General features: G+C 40.6%; 1 protein-coding gene across 4 annotated transcripts in view; it reads left to right on the top strand.

The window, feature by feature from the left end:
• Window positions 1-23,008, top strand: part of SLC26A5 (solute carrier family 26 member 5) — a 36,939-nt gene that overhangs the window by 5,088 nt on the left and 8,843 nt on the right. For 3 of the 4 annotated variants that reach the window (XM_015884615.2, XM_015884532.2, XM_032442337.1), the window contains 9 exons: window positions 11,535-11,748; window positions 13,257-13,396; window positions 17,042-17,152; window positions 17,711-17,892; window positions 18,373-18,537; window positions 20,518-20,670; window positions 21,805-21,887; window positions 21,982-22,129; window positions 22,727-22,840. In XM_015884615.2, coding sequence (XP_015740101.1) covers window positions 11,594-11,748; window positions 13,257-13,396; window positions 17,042-17,152; window positions 17,711-17,892; window positions 18,373-18,537; window positions 20,518-20,670; window positions 21,805-21,887; window positions 21,982-22,129; window positions 22,727-22,840 — 1,251 coding nt within the window. In that variant the 5' untranslated portion in view covers window positions 11,535-11,593. Of the gene's footprint in view, window positions 1-764; window positions 793-11,534; window positions 11,749-13,256; window positions 13,397-17,041; window positions 17,153-17,710; window positions 17,893-18,372; window positions 18,538-20,517; window positions 20,671-21,804; window positions 21,888-21,981; window positions 22,130-22,726; window positions 22,841-23,008 lie in introns of those variants that run through there. The other variant, XM_015884447.2, reaches the window with a different exon arrangement.

Genomic DNA, 23,008 nt, shown 5'->3' with positions numbered 1-23,008 from the left:
CATGATCAGGAACTTGTTTGTTACGTGCTTGTTCCACTTGGCTAGAAGATGGATGAAGAGTTCCAGGTCATGAACCTTTGGTGCTCCAATGTTACACGCACTGTAGAGGTGATTCTGGGTTAGCTTTGTATGTATGCTTGATCTTGATCCATGTTTTCTCTTCTGATCAGCACCTGGGTGGCCACAGTGAAACCTGCTCCAAAACAGTTTTTGGCAGTGGATTTCCCCCACAGAAGTGAACCTTGCTAATGGTTACCCAACCTGAGGTACACAGAGGGCTGTGCATCCTTATCAGTTGGCTCAAGATCAACAAAGCAGTCATTGGCCATGATACCATTATGATTAACTCCTCTGATTTTACTGTCTGTAGCTACTGCTTTTGGAGTTCAAAGGGAACATTATGAAGAGCTGGATATTGCAGATTCATACCCAGTGTCACTAAAGCCACAACACAGAAATGAGAATGATGTCCTCAAGAACCCATGTAAATATGAACACAGTGTCTGCAATGGAAACAAGCCATCCCTTATCTGTATCTGGCAGGGGAGACCAGTGTTTGCTGCTCAAAGTGCCACAGGTGTCTGTCTGCCTTATGTGAAACTGATTAAATAGCTCAATCACAGGCTTTCGAAATGTTATCTTGTTGAAAACAAACATAAGATTGCTATTTGATAAGAGATAACATTAGATTCTAATAAATAAACCATGAAATAAATATTTAGATGCAAAAGTACTGAGTTTTATTTATTTATTTTTTCTCTAAGGATCATGAAGTACACAATGCCTCTATGGGTAAGTTTCATAGTCCTTTTTTCATTATCTAACTAGTTACTACTTTCTGAGACAAGGATCTCAGCACTTCACGTCTTACATCATTTTCAGTGAATAAAACATCAGTTTGTTAGAGGAAAATAATACTGAACACGAAGTCTCAGGCAGGTGAGGCTGCTGCTGCTGCTCTGCCTTCCCACGTCCTGTGAGTACCAAGGCTAGAGATGCATTCCCAGCAGGCGCACAGAGCATATGCAATATATTTGTGTGCATGGCCAGCCACATGGATTAGATAGGCAACATCTTGTTCTCCTTCTCTGAGTATGGAAGGATGGAGGTCCACATTGATAATAGGTATAAACTAATAGATATGTCCATATGCATTTGTATTTCCAAGGTGAATCCCTCTAGCAACTGCACTTAGACACTGAGGCTCCTGCTGGTAGCTGGTGCATCTGTATGTCCCCCCACTGGTCATGTATGCTCCTGAGGCCTCCTCTAGTTGCTGGGATAGTTATTTGTATACACACATGGTGGATCAGGATTCCCCAGCTCCTGATAGCCATCCTGTGCCAGGCTCCAGTGCTCTTGCCCACAGAGTAGAGTGAGGCTCCCCTGGTCCCATTGTTGATCCCTGTGCTGCTCTGGGCTTGTGCAGATGGGCTGATAGCTTCTGTGGTGCAACTGGAGTGGGTGTCTGAAGGAGCTTTTGTTACATAAGCAACACTGTCTATGCAGGCATCTCAGCCTTTCATGTGGAAAAGAGTGGGAATTTTGTCTGAAAGCTGTGCCAGGATTGGTCCCGATTATTAGATTTTTTTTAAAGGTTCCCATGAAGGCCTCTGCATTTCTTATCTTACTACCTATGCAGCAAAAGTTCTGTTGGGTTCACAAGTTATTTCTGAAGTTGTGAAGCTTTACCTGAAGGCTGCAGTTCTAAAACGTCTGTTCAGTAGTGTACTTAGTGGGAGTAACAAAGGAGAAACAAGGGTGATAAGTGCAGTCCAAGGAAACTAAGAAAGCTCATTCCATGTAACCCCACCCAGTCATTTTACGTCTGCTTTGTGCTTGTTCAAAAAATAATTCAATTCCGGCTTGGTATCACTTTATAATTACTTAAGATGATAAGTAAAAGGGCACAAGAGCCCTGAGGAATGAGGTCAGAGAGAAAAGAAAGAAATGAGAAAAGTCATGGTTCTGAAAATTGGCTCTCGGGATGTTAGCAACAGACCTTGCAATAGCTCTGCTTTTCAGTGTACCTTTGGTGGAGTGTATTTTCTGAACAGTGAATTCCACAAGCCCTTTGGCTAACGGCCGCCCCCTTTATTTGCAGTCTTGAAGGTACTTGAATACTTGATAAACTTGCAGTTCATGATCCAACTTGGAGTTCAGCACACATGCATTTCTCTAGCATAATGCTGGATTAGAAACTTCCACCCTTGCATTTCCAACTTGTAAGGCATTCTGTGCTTAGCCACCAGGAGGAAAGCTTTCTGCTCCTTTAAAACAGGCAGGTCAATGGATCTGTTGTTGAACCCTTTGAGTTATAGTTGTTCTTTGTGTCTCCATCTTTACTTTTTTTTTCCTTCATACATCATATTTTGAATATAAGGTATATTCAAGTGTCCACTGTATGTGCTTGAATGTCCACATTAACCAAATTTAGACCCTTATAAATGTGATGACTATATTCTCATTTATATAAACTGGACCAAAAATTACTGTCATCTGCAAGATCAGTATAGGTGGCTTTACAACTGTGTTTTATCACCTACGATTGTGAGGAGAAAGTGCTTGATTACTAGTGATGGTGTTATAAAGTGATATTTGCTTCCCTTTTTCTCTGACACCTTCAATTTGATAGTAGCAGTAAAGACATAAGAATGGGTCTTTATCAGTCAGATAAAGAACTGCTAACTCTTAAGTCTTTTGCATACAGCTTCTAGCTACTTTAGCTTAACTTTTATCTGTCTGATAAGATTAATGGCAGTGTTTCTTAGCAGCATGTTAATTTTATCCTTGCTATGAAGTTCAAAGGTTGTCCAAGAACAGTATTCCACTATTAAATAAGACTCACAAATGCTGGAAGGTCGCCTTTCTCTTCCTTTAGCTGAGGGTCTGGGAGTTGTCAGAAATCACTGTGTTATGCTGTGTCCTCATGAGAATGACTCTTGCTATTTTTCCTCTTCCTTGAGTGTGCTGACAGTGAAGACCGAGTCTGAATTTGTATGTCCTGTATATCTCTATTGGCAAATCACAATGCTGGTGGTCAACAGACACTTTGGAGGGACACAGAAGTAATCACAAAATGTTTCTCTCTTTGACTCCTCAGCTACTCAGTGGACAGTGTATATTATCTGTTGTAATATTGTCTTTATCTGCACAGCTTCTTTCCAGATGATTAAATCCCAGCATTTACAGGTACATGGAGTAATTTCTCCCACAGGCAGGACTTTGTGCTTCCCTGTGTTGAACTCAGTGAGGCTCCTGCCTGCCCATTTCTCCATTCCATCAAGGTGCTTTTGATTAGTAACACAGCTATCTGGTGCATCCATCTTGTATACTTTCTTACATAGGAGCTCCTTGGTCATTTACACAGAACTTCTACCACTCTTGCTTGAATTCCTGTTCATTGGGGTAGACAATCCTTGGAGGAGATGATCATTGACAGTCAGTCAACCCTCTAGGATCCTTCTCTCTGTGACCATATCCCTTGGTTCTTCTGAGGTCTGGGACTGTGATTCAGCTGTATGTCTTGTTCCACCCAGGATTCTTTTAGTGAAGCACTTGAACAGATCACCCAGAGGGATTTTTGATGTCCTGTCCCCAGAGACATTCAAGGTGAGGCTGAACAGGGCTCTAATCTAGCTGTAGGTGTCCATGGTCACTGCAGGGGAGTTTTTCCAGATGACCTTTAAAGGTCCCTTCCAACTCAAATGGTTCTATGATTTGATGATCCTGAACTCCCCTATCTCATGGACACTGCAGCCAAGGCTTCTCCTAAGCTTCATGTTCCTGACAAGTTCTTCCTTGTTGGTAAGCATCAGGTCCAACAGGGCTCATTCCCTTGTCAGCTCCTCCATCACCTTTATTAGGAAGCTGTAATCACTGCACCCTGGAAAGGCTTCTGGATTGCTTGTGCTCTGCTGTGTCACAGTAGGACAGTTAACATTTCAGGTACTTTAGAGTTCATGCCTGTCTCACTGTCTGGAACAGAGCAAGATGCATAATGGGAAGTGGTATTTGTGGGCAGGTAGACTTCGGTGCAAAAAAAGAAGTGTATATTTGGCTGCTAATATCTTAATACAGAAAGTAATTGCTTGCAGTGTGCAATAAAATGCAACTGGTATCGTGAAGATGGTAGAATAATGCTGTTCTGGACCCAGATCTGAGAGTTACAGTTTGCTAAGCAACAATGTGAGAAAATAAAGTGACATTCAGGCTTCTCAGTGACTTGAAACTATGTAAGGATGGGAAAGAAGCTTAAAATGCATTTCAAGAGTAAAAAGCTAACAAGCTTTGATAGCATGTTTGATGGGCCACCATTCCTGCAAACCTGCTTTTGATTTCTTATTTGATGCAATAAAGCTGAAGTAAATCTTAATTGTTGTGAGAGTGTTTATGCAGAATGGCTTCATGAGAAAGGACATGAAGAGATTCCACTAGTTAAATTGTAAAGAATGAACGTGATTAAAGACAAAGACAGTCTTATCCTAGGGCCGATCACGGCTAGGCAGCTGAGAAGAAATCAGTATGTGAAAAGACAGGGTATGTAGCTAAAGATGAAATATGTATCTAGAAGCAAGGACGGCCTGAGGGAAAAGCAAGATGTGTAAGCAAGGTGTAGACAGAGCTGCAAAGAAAAAGTATCCATAAGACTAACCACAAAGGTCGATGAAGTAATGTCTAATTCACCAATCCTGAGCTTAACTTTTGCAATATGCATGAACTTATTACTGATTGTATAAATGAGATGCTGTAACACCTAACTAAAAACGAGGCTTGTTGACCATGATAGCATGAGACTTGTCTCCCGCGGACTTCCAACAAATGGTGACCCTCGACGTGATAAGGAAAAAAGGGCTGCCACGGGTGAAGAACTGCGTTGGGTTCGGGTCCGGATTTCGCAGCTCGACGGACGACGAAAGAGCTAAAATTGGAGCTCCGCGTCTCGAGTGACCACACAGGTGGGCTCGACCGACACGTGCTGCCGAAGCCTGGAGGGCTGCAACGGTACCGACGTGAGTAAAAATGGACAGGCAAGCAGCATATAATTTATTTTCCGCTTTTCTTAGGCGGAGACAGTTTAAGGGGGTAGACTTGGAAAAGGAACTCCCTAAGTTATTAGTGTATGGGTATGCTAAAGGGTTATTTCAGAATCCGCATTTAGTGCATGATCTTGCTGAGTGGCGTAAAATTTGGAGATGCAATTTTTTCAGGGAATGATAGATGGGGAGAAAATGGCTAAAAAATGCGGGAAGTGGTGGCGTGTTGTTTATAATGATTTGTTGCAATATCAGGCAGAAAAGGAAGCGTAGAGCAAGCTAGTGCTGTGCAGGGAGAATAAGAATTATAATGAATGGTCCAGATTGCCCGGGGCCCCCTGCAGTGTCCACCGTAAGTTGCCGCGCCGGCCGAGCCTGCATTGCCATGTGGCGCGAGGGCCGAGTGCCCTCTCCGTCTCCCTGCACGTCTGTATCAGACGAGCCGCCTGCATTACCATGGCGCTACAGCCGGCCCCCTCGACCCCCCTTTGCAATGAGCCGCTCCCTGGGCACAGAGTGACCTGGCGGAGCCGCTCGCGCGGGGCGGGGGGGCTTGGGCTGCGCTGGGCGCGGCTTGTTTAGAGACGGGAGACGGTGAGGCGTTGGAAGCGGTGCCACAGATGGTGCTGTCGGTGGGGTATTCGCCTAATGCTGCAGGCGGGACACAGGCTGCTATCAGTGCTTTAGATTGGAAGTTGTTGTTACAAATTGCGGTCGTTACGGTCAGTCAGTTTGGAGTAAAAAGTGAGCCAGCGAGGACAGATACTGGATTATATCTGGAGTACTCAGGTTTTGTTGCCATCTGATTGTCGGGCTATAGCTAGGTTGATTTTTTCGCAGCACCAACACAACTGCTATTTAATGCTTATTGGGAAGAGGATGTGCCAACAGAGAGTTGTGATAGTTAGGCCAGGCCCGGAGATCCCTTGTATAATGTCACCGTTGAAAGAATTTTAGGGGTGGGTCCTTTCATCCGGACGGAGGCCCAGGCTTTATTAGGACCAGTTAAATGTAGGGAGTCAATGTATCTGGCCAGGCAGGCTATGGATAAGATCAAGGCACCAGGTGGGTTGTCGTCTTATATGGGAATCCAGCAGGGAAGAAATGAGGATTTGGAGCGTTTCTAGATAAGGTAGCTGGAGCCATAGAGAAGGCTGGAGTACCAGAGTACATGAGGGAAATAATGCTAAAACATTGTGCACTTCAGAATTGTAATGCTACAGCTCATGGCATTCTAAGTACTTGAGAGTAACTGGACAATAGAGGAGGCGTTAGACAGACTATCGAGCGTGCCCACGGGGCTCAGGCTTCATAGTTGAGGCTATTAAAGAGTTAGGGGCAGGATTAAAGGCTACAGGCTAAGGCTTCCCAGAATCAAGTGTTAGCACAGCCCATGCAAACCCCTCCAAACTGCAGTCGCTACCACGCCACGCTTCGCAGAACAGCTTCCTCATTGAAATGTTTTCCGTTTTAGTGAAAAAAACTGGCCCACATCCGTCACGAGTGCCAAGCCACCTGGGCTTTGGCGCAGCAAGTGTCAATCCAACACCACAACGCTTGCTGTGACTTAGGAAGTCGGGAAACGTGAGAAGCAGCGCACAAGAAAGAACAGCGGCCGCGCTCCGATACAAGCTGCCGTTATCCCAGCCAAGCGGCCGCTCTGCCCCTCCGCACACGTCGTTCGTCCGCTTGTCGTCTCTACAGCACCCCGCCCTCTGCTCGCCCCACGTCGTTCCTCTGCGCCTCGGCCAGCCGCCCTCCCTCGTTCCCCTGCCGCGGCTGTGTCTCTCAGCCCGTGTGTAACGTGGTTTAAAGACACGGATGGACTGAAACGCAGGGGATTGGGTGTGACCCAGGTCCAGTAGAGTCAGAAAAGGCGAAGTCGGACGCATTTCCTCCGTGATGATAACTTTGAAAGGGAGCAGGAAGACAATTTTCCCTACAGCGTACATGTGATCTTGAGCAAATGCAGAGAAGAAACAATATAAAGGGAGTATGCTGACACGTTGCCAAAACTTCATCCTAATCAGGTCCCCCATTTGGAATCCCTGCCTTATGAGTCAGGTGAGGAGCTAAGGGAGTCATGAGACATACAGAGTTCAGTACAGCCTTTCATACAATCTTTTGGTTGCAAAACAGTGACAGTTACGCTATGACCCCCAAGAATGGAAAACTGCGTTAAGACATGATCCTCTCTCCTATGGCAATAGCACCGTGTTTGTACAGAATATTCAGCCTACAAAATTTGACTCGATACTCTTAGCCTCAGGACTTCGACAAATCGTCATGTGCACAGCACCTCTTCAACTGTGTCAGAAAAGTCACTCACGTTCCTGAATTGGCCGTGCTAAAATATGCACATGTAACAATAAATACTCATGTCTTCTTTCTACCTATTAGCACAGTCACCTACAGTGAATGCAGTCATGACACCCGTAAACACTGGTTAATCTGCTTATGCCGCTATGGGAATCCCACATACTACAAAAAACGATAATGGGCCTTGCATATAACCTCGGATAAGCCACTCAAACTTTCCTTCCAAGAGAGGTCGTGTTTAGACATACTTACAGCCATTGCTCATTCTCCCACTAAAGAACAAGCTATCACTGATCACATTTTCATCAACCACTGAAACCATTCTTATTATTAAACAAAAAAAAGGGGAATATGGAGACACACTACATAGAAATATTATCAAGGTTTGCTTGTGCTTGTTGATGAAGCTTTTGAATTCATGTTCAAATGAGATATTGCAGCTCTATGTTGGATCGTCATTTTGAGGCTCCCCCGGTGCTAAAGGACCCTATGGGTTTAATGTTTGAAATATGCCCACAGGCTTGGGACTTCCTCTACACACTGACAACTTGGGGCAGTGAATATGCTCTTATTGTTCGCACAGGATGGCCTATGGTGGTTCCAAGCATGATAGTTCGGTCTCATTCTGGAAGGCAAAAAATAGACTCCAGCCTTTATAGTAATTGTATTGTGGTTTTCTTACTTAATGGTATTTGCTTTGTAACTATGCTGTGTTATAGATAAATACTAATAGTTTGAACATAGTGTGTGATTTTTCCTGTTACTACTCAATGCAGTCCTCAAGATTTAGAGTTTAAAGCATGTAGCTAGGATGTTGTTGGTTCTTCTATTTTAATAATAATCAGAATGGTATAAACAGATTTGATGTAAGATCAATGCTAGAATCTACATGGAATAGGCGTCTATGTAATTGTTTTAGTACTGTTTTGGTTCATGATATTATTTAGCCATTAATTACTTTTTTTAATTTTGCAAGACAAAACCTGGAAAGGAATTTAAACAAGAGATGACCCTGTATATATAGACGGATACCATTTTACACCAATTAATTGGGGATCTGAAAATGAAACCATGCTCATTTTAGACAAAGTGCACGCTACTAGAACCTAAACTTATGATCAGTTTATTTTTGTTTTCTAAGCAGCGTGTTCCACTTGGGCTCTATATCACGCACTGGCCACTGCGATCGTGTGTACACACTGGAAGAAATCCTTCAGACCCTGAAATGCGAGAAATCTGTGATGGATTGAGAGGAGGAAATGTGCACCTTGAAGCAGGGGATCGCGCCTGCTTGCACTACCTGTTGCATCGACACCAACCACTCCCACAGTTTGCTGTTTCCGGGTCAAAAGTAATTAATGCCTAGTGAGACTCTAGTACTTTGCCTCATAAAATTGGTTTCTATTTGACAGCACTCTCATAAAAATTGCAACATCAGTTAAATCAATTATATTAGCCCGGAAACTCAGTTGGTAGAGCATCGGTTATGAAACATTCTTAAACATTTATGCACAATAGTTAGTGGCCATTAAAAATCAATATATCAGAGTATATAAAATTGAAAGATTCTTCCTGATCAGTTACAGATTTAACACAGATGGGACCCTCACGGATTTATTTTTAGCGTTGGACAGAAACTTAGCGTTGCAGTACAACATGTTTGTTTTTTAGTAGTTTACACGAGATATGTTGTTTATTTTGTACTTTGATGTCTCTTTTTTTCACTTTAGAGTAATTGTCAAATCGAGGTCTTTGATTGAGTTATAAATAATAGTTATTTATTAATATAGTAGTGTTGTATTACGCTATAGGCAGAATTCTTGGAATCTGTTGTAATCAAGAAGCATTTTTATGGAGCACAGCCATGGATCAAGATAAGGAGTTCCACAGAGCAGCAGCTTATGGAGCAGATAACAACTACTGAGAAGACTAGACAAATGAACACAATGTAATAGGACTGCTTGTTAAATAATGACTAATACGGCTCGTTGAATCCTGAGCTTTTCCATTTAAAAAAAACGGGGATTGTGGAAGTGTTTATATGGCAGAATGCTTCATGAGAAAGGACAGTGACAGAGATTTCCCACTAGTTCAAATTGTAAAAGAATGAACGTGGATTAGAAGAAGACAGTCTATCCTAGGCCGATCACGGGGCTAGGCAGCTGAGAAGGAAATCAGTATGTTGATAAAAGACAGGGTATGTAGCTAAGAGAAATATGTACTCTAGAAGCAAGGACGGCCTGAGGGAGAAACAAGAATGTGTAGCAAGGTAGGACAGAGCGCAAAGAAAAGTAATCCATAAGACTAACCACAAGGTCAGATGAAGTAATGTCTAATTCACCAATCCTGAGCTTAACTTTTGCAATATGCATGAACTTATTACTGATTTTATAAATGAGATGCTGTAACATCTAATAAACGAGGCTTGTTGACCATGATAGCATGAGACTTGTCTCCCGCGGTTACTTCCAACAAATTGTGGTGTAAATAAAAATTGCAATTTCAGTAAAATATTGTTCTGTAACTGCATATGGAAAATCTTCTTACAAAATAATGAGAGCTGAAGAGCTGCTGTGTTCCTGAAGGTAGAGAACCATGAGCCTTGAGTGGAAAATTCTTACACCTTTGTCAGACTAAATGCTCTGGGAATAATACTGATGCTGGGCAGACTGTATTTGCTGAATCAGAACATTGGCCCAGTCGTGGCTGGCTTTGAGTGTTCACGTGGAGCTTGTTGAATTTCTGTTCAGTAACCCTCTTCTAGGAAAGTATCGATGTACAGTCAAAACTATGCACCTCTGGGTTACCTCCCTTGGTTAAAGGTAAACGTGCTTAATCACTTTGCTGGACTTAAGCTCAAAGACCTTGTTCACAATTAGGGCTTTTTCCCTTTATTTAAAGGGATCAAACTGTAAGTAACATCTTTACCCAGATTAGAATAATCGTGGTAAGATGCAGTTTAAAATATGTGTATTTCTTCCTTAATAATTCACAGTGTATCAAAAGCATCAGTGTCATCTCAAATTCTGGGTTACAGTAATTTAACTGAAATCTGTCTTTTATTTTTAAGGGCAGTTTGGAGCTCAGTTTTTCCTGGGCTTCACTTCACTATATTCATGTGCACTTTCTGTTGTCAGATGTAGTGGTAGCCAGCATCCCTGCTTAATGATGTAGCGGTTCTGTTGTTTTGTTCCCACAAACATGGGGTACAAAATGACCAGGGAGACTCTCTCTGGAGAGAAGGAGTCCTGGAGAGCTCTGAATTATGAGTCAGAGTTCAGGTTGTGAATAACTGTGATTCAGAGTAGCATTTATAGAAGTAGCCTCCACAGGGCTAAGTAATGAGCAGAGCATGTCCTGAACATGTTCAGTTCTTTATGGCAGTGGCACCTCATTTTAGTGGGTGTGAGAGTGAGAACAGCAGTATCATAGAATCATAAAGTCATTAAGGCTGGAAAAGACCAATAAGACCATCTAATCCAACTGTCAGCCTATCTTCACCATGTTCACTAAACTGTGTCCCAAAGTGCCACATCTGCACATTTCCTGAACATTTCCACCACCTCATTGTGCAGCCTTTTCCAATGCCTCACCACTCTTTCTGCCACCTGAGGAAACCGTGCCTTTGAACAACAGTTCTTTGATAGCAGTGCATTGTATGTCCTTCAGATACTTGCTGTCTGTAAAAAGAAGCCTCTGAAAGAGGGAAGAGGAAGTAGGGTGGGTTGGTGCAGGAGTCACTGGTTATCTGGAAAAGGAAGTGGCTTTCTCATTGTTAGAATTGAAGTTGTGTTCTGGAGATGGGCGTTACAGTTTGTGAGCAAGCAGCAATAAAGTAATTTCTCTTCGATATTCACATTTCCTTTAGAAGTTGAAGAGGAAGAGGGCAGATAAGCCTGAACATACCCTTCCATTTTTGCATTTCTGCAATTATTTACAGAGTAATTAATGCAGAAGCTTTCTTTACATAGGAAAAGCATAAAAATAATGGTTTCCCAGTAGTAAAGATAGTGAGTGTAATTTATTTATTTACTGTTACTGACCATCTAATTAGTGCTTCTAAGCTTTAATCATAATGCTGTTACCTGGCTCATCTAAGTGCACACTTAGAAAGGAAATTTCAAATAAGAGGTTCAAACAGCGACACCCACTGATCAAACCTTTTTTCTCTACTGCCAGGTTTTGCTGTGGAGACTGTAGAGCTGTTCTTCCTTGGCTCCTGTTCAGTGAGATCAACTATGGAAGATGCTCAAGAAAGTGGAGAGTGTCTTGTGCAAAACCAAAAGTATCATGTGGAGAGACCAATATATAACCAAGAGATCTTGCAAGGACAGCTGCACAAACGAGAAAGAACACCTCAGAGTTTGAGGCAGAAAATTGAACACTCTTGTCGGTAGGGTTTTGCATCTTATGTTTGTTTTATTAGTTAGAACCATTCTGATTCTCTTTTCATACACATATGTGATAGTTCTTTCAAAGAAACCTACAAGATAGAAGCAATAGTTCTGGTATGATTATTCAGCAAGGCTGTGATAAGGTTGTGTATGTGTTTTTATATGTAAGTATGTAGCTGTATTACAAGCTGTTGGATGAAATAGTTGAATTACCTTCATTCAAGTGAAAAGGAAAAATATGCAAGATAGGAATGCATATATTCGTGGGACCCAGAAAAATGTCTGCTCTTTTTATGTGGAAATACTTATGGTCAAATTGCATTTCACATGAGCATGTCATGTAAGAACTGAAGTAAATGACTGCTGTGTAGAAGTTAAATTATTAGCCAAATGAAGATTTAATAGAGGTACTTTGTAGCTTTTAACTAACTGCCTTGAAATCTAAAGTATCAGGTGGTTACATGTAAAATGCCTTTAACTGTGCATCTCTAGCTTCTTAGTGCCAGAGGATAATGAAGAAAAGCTTCTTATAGTATACATTTTTATTAGCTTTACATTTATCAATGCTTCATCTGCAGAGTTGACTCTGTTCCTTGCCAGAATGTTGTTCTGCCTGACTACTTGTCTGTTAAATGTTTGTATCCCTGTGATTTGTTGCTTAGGGATTTGCTTTGGTTGACTGAAGGACTATTCTAATAGTATCAGCACCTAATTCCACTCTGTCGTGTCATCAACTCCAAAGAATGTTCCAAGTAAAAATTATGTACTTCATAATCTACAGAGCAGAGGGAATTGCAGGAAGTGTGCATGACTAGTTTTTCCCTCACTTTAACAATAAACTTCTTCACTGTGCCATTTAGTCCTGTGTCAGTTTGGGATCATTAACAAATTTCTGCAGATCTCTCATAGTTCCTCTCCACAGAGAAGCATTTGTATACTTCCAATATTGTATTTTTACACAAGGGTAAAATTTCCTACCACACTGGAATCAACATATGATGCATAGCAGTGCTGGATAGAGAGAGGTATTTCTTGGCTCTATTAATTTGTCACGAGTCAGGGTTTCAAAAGTTTAATAACTGCTAAAAGTATTGCTAACTTCAGTGCCTTTCCTTTCATGGTAAAGGAGGACTATATTCTCAAGTAGCCTTAAAATTACCCTATTGGTAACAGTGATAGTAAAAAGCACTAGTAAAATAATTTAGGGGAAAAAAAAGTGTAGTGATGTCAAAAGATATAATAAAAAGTATAAAACATCCAGGCAGTAAGTAAGAATAGGAACAAGCATTACAAATTATCTTGAGATCTATTAGGGAGAAACGCTATCTGAAAGCAAGTTATCCTCAGGGACTGTTATTAAACAAATGATCTCATGGTTTGTTTGTACTTAAGCTTTGTACAGAAAACACTATAATGAGGAGTCTGAGTCTGTTATGCCGCATAGAAAATAAAGATTTTTTGTGAGCTGCTAGTATATAACTTTTTCTTTCTGCTTTGTCTTATTCAGCTGCTCCTCTAAGAAAGCCAAGTCTCATCTTTACAGTTTCTTACCAATTTTAAAATGGCTTCCCCGTTACCCAGTGAAGGAATACTTATTAGGAGATATTATCTCAGGTATAAGCACTGGAGTTATGCAGCTTCCTCAAGGTGAGTATCTCTCTGGATTTATTCATCCTCTGCTTTTCTTTTTCTGTGTTTGCTTCCTGAATGGGTGCCCATGAAAATAGCATGGGCCTTTCAGATGCATGTCTGGAGGTCAGCACAGCATTTGTCAGACCAGCGTATAAGGAGGATTCCCTCAAAACTGCATGTCACTGTAAAGTGTACAGTGCACTCTGAAAGAATAACTGTTTAGTTTAAATGCATGTTTAAACCTGTGCTTAATGCATCTAATTATCTTCATATCTCTTCATCATGAAAGTTGTTGGAAATTCCCTACGGAGTGTAGCAGTATCCAATGGACATAATAGGAACCATACTTCATCAGTAGTTCTGGCAGGATACTTCGTAGGATAGCAACTGTTGCAGGGTATTCAAACTAAAATCATTCATAGAAGAATGTGCAAGAAATCAGAGACTTCTGTCTTAAGGACAGAAGCCACCAGCTTACGGTGTAGCAGAGTCACAGAGTCATAGGGGTGGAAGGGACCTCCAGAGATCATCTAGTCCAACCCTTTGCTAAAGTAGGTTTGCTGGAGTAGGTCACACAGGAAAGCATCCAGGTGGGTTTGGGGTATCTCCAGAGGAGGAGACCCCGCAACCTCTGTGGGCAGCTTATTCCAGTGCTCTGTCACCCTCAAAGTAAAGAAGCTTTTCTTCATGTTTGTATGAAACTTATCTTCATTTGTGCTTCTTGCTGTTGTTGGGCACTACTGAAAAGAGCCTGGCCCCATACACCTGACTCCCACATATTAGATACTTATGAGTGTTGATATTATCAATCTGAAACTCTGAGTCTTCTCGTCTTCAGGTGGAACAGCCCCAGATCTTTCACTCTTTCCTCATGAGGGAGATGCTCCAGGCACCCAGTCATCTTTATGGCCCACATGTTGGCAACTACTAAGTGGGCATCTCTGTGCTGACGTAGTAGAGGACAACAGTTGGCATGGTGAAAAGCAGTCAAGAGTAACTTACATAACAAGAATGAAAATCTTTGGACTTTCTATTAAGTTAGTTGGAAATTTGACACTTAGTAGAGCCAGGCTTTGAAGCTGGAGCAGACTCTGTAGAAGAATAAGAGAGAAACTATATTCGTTATTCTTTTCAGTTCTTGGTGACTGGGCTAGTGAAGCCTTTTGTTAAGCCTGACATTATCAGCAATTTCAGAAGTGCTGCAGTGTTAAAAACTGGCATCATTTTTACTGTAGTGTCATTATGGGGTGCCATTACTTTTTCTGGGAATGGCAGCTTCATGACAACAGCTACTGTCCCAGTAGTTCTCAGAGTAAAGAGAGTCCTTGGGTTTTTTTACAGAGCCCAGTCGAGAGGGATCCTCATGTTAAGGGTAATGAAGCATACATAAGTTTACTTACATTTAATTAAGCTTTGGCTTATTTCCTATTTCTGCCTCACTCATTCCTCTTTAGGCTGAGGCAGGTCTGAAGAATGAGTCTAGATCTCAGAAATCTTGATTATTATGGGATGACCCATTAAGATAATGAAATATCCTAACAGTGCAGTTGACCTTTTTATTTCTACAGCTTACCAGATTTATGCTTTTTTTTTTTTTTCTTTATAATTAAGAATTCTTCCTTACACAAACATAAACATCACATAGCAGGGGGATTGAAATTAGATGATAATTATGGTCCTTTCAATCCAGGCCATTTTATGGTTCTGTTCCATGATTCTGTCTTAAACAGATCAGTGCAGTGGTAAACTGTAAGAGAAATATGTCATGCTTTAGGCACAAACATCGCCATGTGTATACTGAGGCACAGTTTATGTGATGGACTAGATAAGGGCACTAAAATGTAAGTGGTCAGCAGTGAACTTTAAACTTAATGTTGTAACTTTGCTTTAAACTAAACATTATTCTTTCCTTCAGTGATTGCAGTCATACCCTTGAACTGCTCTTGATCTTTCCCTTTCTGAAAAGGCATAAGTTGAACTCCTGTTTTTCTGGAAAGGAGGTCATTATGGCAAGAATGAGGTCAAAGAAGCCTGGGAGTCTTGCCAGGTTTGAGCAGTGAACTCCTCTCATGTCAATATCTCTTTATTCCCTTGGCACTGACAGTGTTTTAAAAAATGCCAGTACAAGTGAAAAGGAAAGAGAATAAAAGGGCATTCATAGACCCACCTTCCTACTTTGACACTTTGACACCACTGTTTTTTAGTTTTAATCACTTTCACTGGTAAGTTCATTGCGATATTAAAGGCCAGGATGTTATGGTACAGGATGTTCTGCTGATGCTCTTGGCGTGATATATCCCCTGGGATAGAGAGTGCATGTGAGGTGAGTTTCAGAAGTACTTAATTAAGAGCTCACTGGTGCAAGAAAATAACAGTATCATCAGTTCAGTTCTGTTAGGAATATGAATTCTTGGATAGGTTAGATCTTGGACATTTTGGCATCAACAAGTCCCTGCATCGTACAAGACTTCTTGGATGACACAGAAGATTCTTTCCTGGCCTGTTCTTTTAGGATAACCTCGTGCTTTGTCTCTGGATTCAAAAATAAATTACTAGAGAGAGGTGTTGTAGGGTTTCACTAACTCTCCTTTATGGGCAAAGAACCGACTCCTTTAAGTGTGATGGACTTTTGAGCTTTTCAGACTGAGACTGGAGCAGTCCGCCAGAATGTGGTAGCAACACACGGCTTCTTTGTGTGTTGTGACTCTGCACTTGTCTAGGTGAACTGGAGAAAAAATAAAGCCAGGATACAGCATTCTCTTTAGTGCAACTCATGTAAAACTACTGGACTTGCTGAACTGCTCAGGACAGTTACTCTCTGTATCATGTAATGCACGCTGTTTGTTACTAAATACAGTCCCATGGTAAGCACCTGTATGCAGTGAGTGTAAGCACCATGGAGTGAGAGCACTGTGGGAGGTGTCCCTCCCTGGCTTCCCTCAGTGCTGTTCTCCCACAGCTTTATCCTCATGCTTGCGAGCTCCATCAACAAATGGGAATAGGGTGGACTGCACTTAGACTGCATGGGACTGCATGTCTTAAGAACAAAGCAATTTCATTTACTGAATATACTGGAAGGAATACAGACTGTAAGCTCTTTGTCTTAATGGATTGTAAACAACGCTCCCTTGTTTCTTATACACTCAGGAACACATTTAAAGGATATGTGACGTATTATGTAATCCCACTCATTCTGGGAAGAAGTGAGGAAGGGAGGAAGAAAGTGTTTGGTCAGATGTAAGATGCCTGATTTTAATCATGTCTGATTAAAAAGGAGGAGAAAAATCAAATGTGTTCTGGATTAGTGGTGGTGGAGTGTTCACTAAGTTTTTGAGAACAAAAGACACAAAATATGTTTGTTAATTATTTTGAAATACTTCCAACCACAAAGACACGTGCACACAAACAAACATATCCATGCACATCTGCAAGGCCTGTAGTTACAGACTTGTGGTTTCCTGAATTAAATCACTCAAGTGTCTGGTCACTGCCTTACAGTATCATATGTATTTATTTAAGGATATTCTCTGCAAGACTTCTCTTTACCTGTGATAAATCTCTAATGCTCACATTAGATGAGTTCAGCTTTAGTAGACTTGAATCATTTAGCTTTAAATTGTTTTTTTCTGCCTAACATATGTATTTGTGTTTGTTTTCTAGGTTTAGCTTATGCTTTGCTGGCAGCTGTTCCCCCAGTATTTGGCCTATATTCTTCATTTTATCCTGTCTTTCTGTATACTTTTTTTGGGACCTCCAAGCACATATCAATAGGTACAACTGCATGGATAACTGAAATTCTTTGTGTGTTTGTGCCTAACAAAGCTCTAATAATTAAGTTGTATACATAGAAAGTGTAGTGGTTTTCTGTGAACCCACGTTTATGTGAATAAGCAATACAAAAATGTGTTGGGCTTGAGCAAGTTTTTTTTATTGTTAATTTATCTATCCTACTAAGGAAAGAATAAAGAGCTGGGGGCCAGAGGGGAGCGGTTTGGTCTAGAAACGTGTGCTATGAACTTCTGAACTATGATTTAGTCTCTGTTGTGAACCATCGGTCTGACCATGAGTCTCTAATTTGCATAATAGAAACTGAGATGGAAAAATGGATGATGTTTACTTACCATAGAGGTCTGTGTTCAATATCTAAATAGCTTCTGGAACTAAAAAAATATATAGTATTTAGATAGAATAATCTATTATCAAATAATTCTGTGGATCTGTGCAGTAATGAGGAAGCCTAGAACTGTTCCTTACAGGAACAGGATTTTAACTTATTAATTATTTATTAATTATGTATTAATCGATTATTTTGTTTCCCCCTTATTTCAGGCACTTTTGCTGTGATTAGTATGATGGTTGGCGGGGTTGCTGTGAGACAAGTGCCTGATGAGGTGATCTCTGTAGGCTATAACACAACTAATGCTACAGATGCCTCAGATTACTACAGTCTTAGGGATGACAAGCGGGTGCAAGTAGCTGTGACCCTCGCCTTTCTTTCAGGAATTATTCAGGTATGTGAACACAGTTTGTTTAAGAGCTGCTGACAGGCTTGCAGCTGGAAGGCACAGCGGATCTTAGTCAAGCTTCAGCAGTGTGCTGTGTAGAATGCAGGCTGCTTTATGGCAGCCACATAGCAGAAGTGACTTGCAGGGAGATATGTGGGAAGCAAGTCTGTGTCTGGGCATCTTGGCTTGACTGGCAAAAGCAGGACCTCCCCTTTCATTTTTTCCTATTTTGTCAGAAAAGAACTCTATATGATGCTCTCTAATACGTCCATAAATGCACACAAGCACCTATTTATGTGTGTCTAGTGTTGTACTTGCCAGTTGAATGGAAGATTTGGTGCATTGATGGCTGCTTCCTGAATTGTGGCTTCGGAAGGTTTGGGGCTGCCTGATTTAGCTTGGGGATAAGTAGATATGTCTGTGATGTAGTGCTGAGATTCAGATTACAATGAGAGTCACACGGTTCCTGTTTCTCTTCTTCATTAGTTGTGTTTAGGTTTCCTTCGATTTGGGTTTGTCGCCATCTATTTAACAGAGCCTCTGGTGCGAGGGTTTACTACCGCTGCTGCAGTTCATGTCTTCACTTCACAGTTAAAGTATCTGCTTGGAGTAAAGACTAGCCGATACAGTGGACCCCTCTCAGTTGTATATGTAAGTAACTACCTTCACTAAATATACAAATACCACATTGTCATAGTCTAGTACTTAAGCCTTTTTCCATTAAAAATAAGTATTTTGGCCCTAAGTAGAACAATTCCTCAGTATTCAAAACTGGGTGTCAGATCCTCAAGTGCTATAGCAATATTTGAGCATCAGAACAGTCCAAGGTGGGCAGATTTTAGGATTCTGCTAAATGTGGTTTTCTAACATGAACAGATAAAACTCATTGGAATGAAACTCTTGTAGGAAAACATCTGTCAACCTAATGAAATAGAAGCCTGAAGCTTTGTATGACATGTTTTCTGTAAACCAGAGATGTTTTGCAAAAGTAGGAAATGTTATTCTCAGAACCTTGTCCGGTCTGTATTTCATTAATTTCACACATGGTTCCTGATGGCTGTAATTCTTCATTTCCTGCCTGTAAGCTGTTTTGCAGTTTTGCAAACTGGACATAAAGTGCTGTGCTATCATCAATGTCCCTGTTCTTTAAAGTAATGGAAGAGAACTATTTTTAAATCAAGGCATTCCATGTGTAACACTGCTATTTATTAAGGACTAAATCATTAGAACTTACTGTTCGGAGCATACAGTGATCCAGTGTTTGGCATAGCTCATAGCCTTATTTTCCACATTAGAATAATTGAGAGTGAATGAACACTGGCACAGGTGCCCAGAGTGGTTGTGGTGTCTCCTTCTCTGGAGATATTAAAAGCCACCTGGACACAATCCTGGGTTATCTGCTCAAAGGGACCCTGCTTGAACAGGGAGAATGCACTAGATGACCTCCAAAGATCCCTTCCAACCTCAGCCACTTTGTGATTCTGTGAGTGGTTTTCTTCTTGTTATGAACAAGCAGATCTGATCCACCAACCATTCTAGGAAGCTCCAAGTTTACATAATCAGTGCTCCAATTTTGCAGACAAGAAACCTTGAGTAGAAGAATAGGGAAAGTCTCAGGTATCTATGAGAACCAAAGCTTTTAAACAGATTGAAGCTTTTTTATTGCTGAGCAATCAGTATTTCAGTTACAGCCACGAAGGCTGTAGAAAATGTTTCTTGGAAATCTTTCTTGTGTAATTGCACAGATTCAACAAACCTTTTGGAAACAGGGCCACACAGGTTTGCTAAATCATTATTTGCTGGATTTATATATATATTATATATATATTTAGTTCAGGAATATAGATATGAGAAATACTGACTGCCAAACAAATCAGAGGGGAGGTGTGCATTCAGGATGAGCTGCCAAGACTTTGATAATTTTCTAGTAGTTGCTGTAGTTTTCCTTCTGTCTAAAGTAGGGTATGTACATCTTCTTTCAAAGACCTCTCCAGGGGTCATTTATGTCATCTTTTTAAAATCCTGTGGAAGAAGATGGAGTAATGATTAGAGGATTTATTTACACTAGAGTATCTATTGTGTTTCAGCAAGCTTTCTTTTCTAACACCATTTCTAATAGTGTTTTTCAGCTGAAAGAAATTTGCAGTAATGGCCAGTTCAGTGTTGTTGCAAGATAATTATTATTTAATCACATTGCTATGGTAACTTTAGTGGTGGTATCAGCAGCTTTATCCTTTGGAAATGTCTTTTGCAGCTCTAAATAGATGTGACTTACCAAAGAATATTTGAATGTATTAGAAGAGATTGGTATTTTCTCCTTTCAGGTTGATGCCAGTATATATGTGTGAAAATGCTGAGCATAAAAGATGTGATTTGGACTTCTTTCCCCATTGTAGCAATTTTTCTCCAAATTTTTGACCATTTTCAGTAAGACTGATATTATTATGGTTGCAAATCTGCTTCCCTCATTGAGATACTCTGAACTTTTGTATTTTATTGGAACTGTGGGGATTTTGGTGAAGCAGTGATTAGCTGCAGCTATAAATATTGAATAAATCAGCAGTGGCAAATACCCTAAGAAAATAAATTTGTGTAATTATGATCTTCATAGAGATACTTCTGCTGTTACAGAGCCTAGCTGCCGTGTTTTCAAAAATAACAACAACCAATATTGCTGCACTGATTGTTGGATTAACGTGCATTGCTCTATTACTGATTGGCAAGGAAATCAATCTTCGCTTTAAGAAGAAACTGCCAGTTCCTATTCCTATGGAGATAATTGTGGTAAGTCAGTTGTGAAATTCTGTAGCTTAATTATATACCTCTTCTAAAGTAATAGAATTGATCTCATTTTTATCAAGTTTTGTGGGGCTTTAGGTTAACTTCTGTGGAATGTAATTTGTTTGAGAATTGGTCCAGTTGAGTGTTTGGGTGCTCGTGAGGTTTAGGCACTGATATACCCAAGTTTTGGGCATGAACTCCCAAATAAGAATTGAGCTTTGGCACCTGAGTGAGTCTCTGCATGACATACATCTGAGTGGCATGGATTACAAGAGCTCAGAACCCCTCCTGAGGACAGGTACATATGGATGCCTGTTCCAGAGGTTCTGCAGGGCTTGCTTTCTTTTTAAAATGCAGTGGTAGAAAGAGGAGCAGGAACCAGTGGGACTTCTTCCTTTTTCTGTTTCTGAGACTGGTTTATCCTTGGATTTTAGTGTAGTCTTTTAAAACACAATTCATCCTGCAGTCAAGTATCAGACCATCTCAATAGTCCACATCTCACATGAACTTTCACCTTTAAAAGTGTTTGAACTTAAAAATGAGTTCTCAGATAACTAGAGCTAGCAAACAAGCTGCACAAAGTCACAGCCAAGGGAGCAGCTGAAGGCATGGATACAATCTGTATGTGAGGAATGAAGAAAGGAGGTGCTTCTCAGAGTTGATGAAGAAGATGCTCTAGTGTATTGTTTAATAGTCAGGCAACAGCAGCACAATCTTAGACCTGCAGCTTTCATTGCTTCCGCACCAGTTATTTTTTGAAGATAACATGCATACTCTGCACAGGAAAATATGGCAGTGGAATCCTTCTGTTGCACTGAGTTTCCTAATACATCCTGTTCTGTGGTGCTGTTTGCATTTCCTAATACATGCTATTCCACCCAGGCTTAGCTCAAGTAAAGAGTGTTTTAGTGATTTGGATCATACCACAACATGCTCCATTTAACTGTCTCCAGCAAATGAAATCAGCAAGAGTTGAAGGTGATGAATGGAGTCCTTTTATCTGCTTCTATACCCACTAACTCTTAGAAAACTGATCGATGAATGAATGTTATCCCTTGTGTATTACTTATAATAAGCCGCTATTCCTTCAGACGTATTCATCTCTTCTTAGCTCTTGATGCATTTGCGGGTTTTTAGGTCATTATCGGCACAGGAGTTTCAGCTGGAATGAATCTGACTGAGTCATATGGAGTGGATGTTGTTGGGAAAATTCCTCAAGGGTAGGGGTGATATATTCTCATTCAAACTATACCTTTTATCATGTAGTGTGTATCTTTTATTATAGTAATTGTACCCATTTATTTCTTCTCCAAGGTTAAGTGCACCAAGAGTTCCTGAGATTCAGCTCATCCCAGCATTATTTATAGATGCACTAGCAATAGCGATAGTTGGATTTTCAATGGCTGTATCTATGGCCAAGATCTTTGCCCTTAAACATGGTTACACCATTGATGGGAATCAGGTAAAAGTATTTGAATTACCCTATGGAAATTGTTCACTGTCACCTTCATTTCTTCGTTAAAGCAGAAATGTGTATTGGGCAAGAATGGGTTTTTCTTTCACTGTGGAATCAAGTTATTGGCATAATATAATTATTACACTTGTACCTTTGTTTTGGAAAACTTCAGTTGGAGTTGGATGTGTGCATGAATAATAATTGTTGGGACAGCCATTACTTAGACTTATCTTCTGATAGGCACCTGCTTTACTTCTGCATCCTTTCACAGTGAAAAACAGAGTTCCCATGTGATTGGTGTATTGTCTTCTGTACCAAAACAAACAATTCTGTCATTCATTTTAATTTTCAGTCTCACTGACCACATGAACATTTGAGAATGAGAAATGTCTCCGTTGCTTTATGAAATACTTCATTTAACAGATGATTTAATGTCCATTAACTTGTGCTTGTGGTTCTCTCACATGCACAGGTTATGATAAGGTCGCTATAAAAGCACTGTAAATAAGAGGTGATTGTTCTTATGTATGGATAGCTCCACCTTCATACAGTTGCTAGGTACAACTGCCTTCTGTTTTGCTCTGTTTTTGCTTTTTAACACAGGAGCTTATTGCCTTGGGAATATGTAACTCTGTGGGGTCATTTTTCCAAAGCTTTCCAATCACTTGCTCAATGTCCCGGAGTCTCGTTCAGGAAAGCACTGGTGGGAAAACTCAGGTATGTAAACCCAAATTTGGAGCCAAAGTTTGCTTTCTTTTTCCTTTTTTTTTTTTTTTCCTTTTCATTTTTTGTGCTCCAAAGCTGAAGGCTGGAGTTCCACTAGTCTGCTTTATATCTCTGCCTTGGCCACCAGAAGTAACTGCAGTTTCCCCTGTTTCATATCCT

The sequence above is a fragment of the Coturnix japonica genome, chromosome 1 (assembly GCF_001577835.2).
Source record: "Coturnix japonica isolate 7356 chromosome 1, Coturnix japonica 2.1, whole genome shotgun sequence".
Taxonomy (NCBI): Eukaryota; Metazoa; Chordata; class Aves; order Galliformes; family Phasianidae; genus Coturnix; species Coturnix japonica.
The sequence above is the reverse complement of the archived record's forward strand: the minus strand, read 5'-3'. Positions and strand labels throughout refer to the sequence as shown.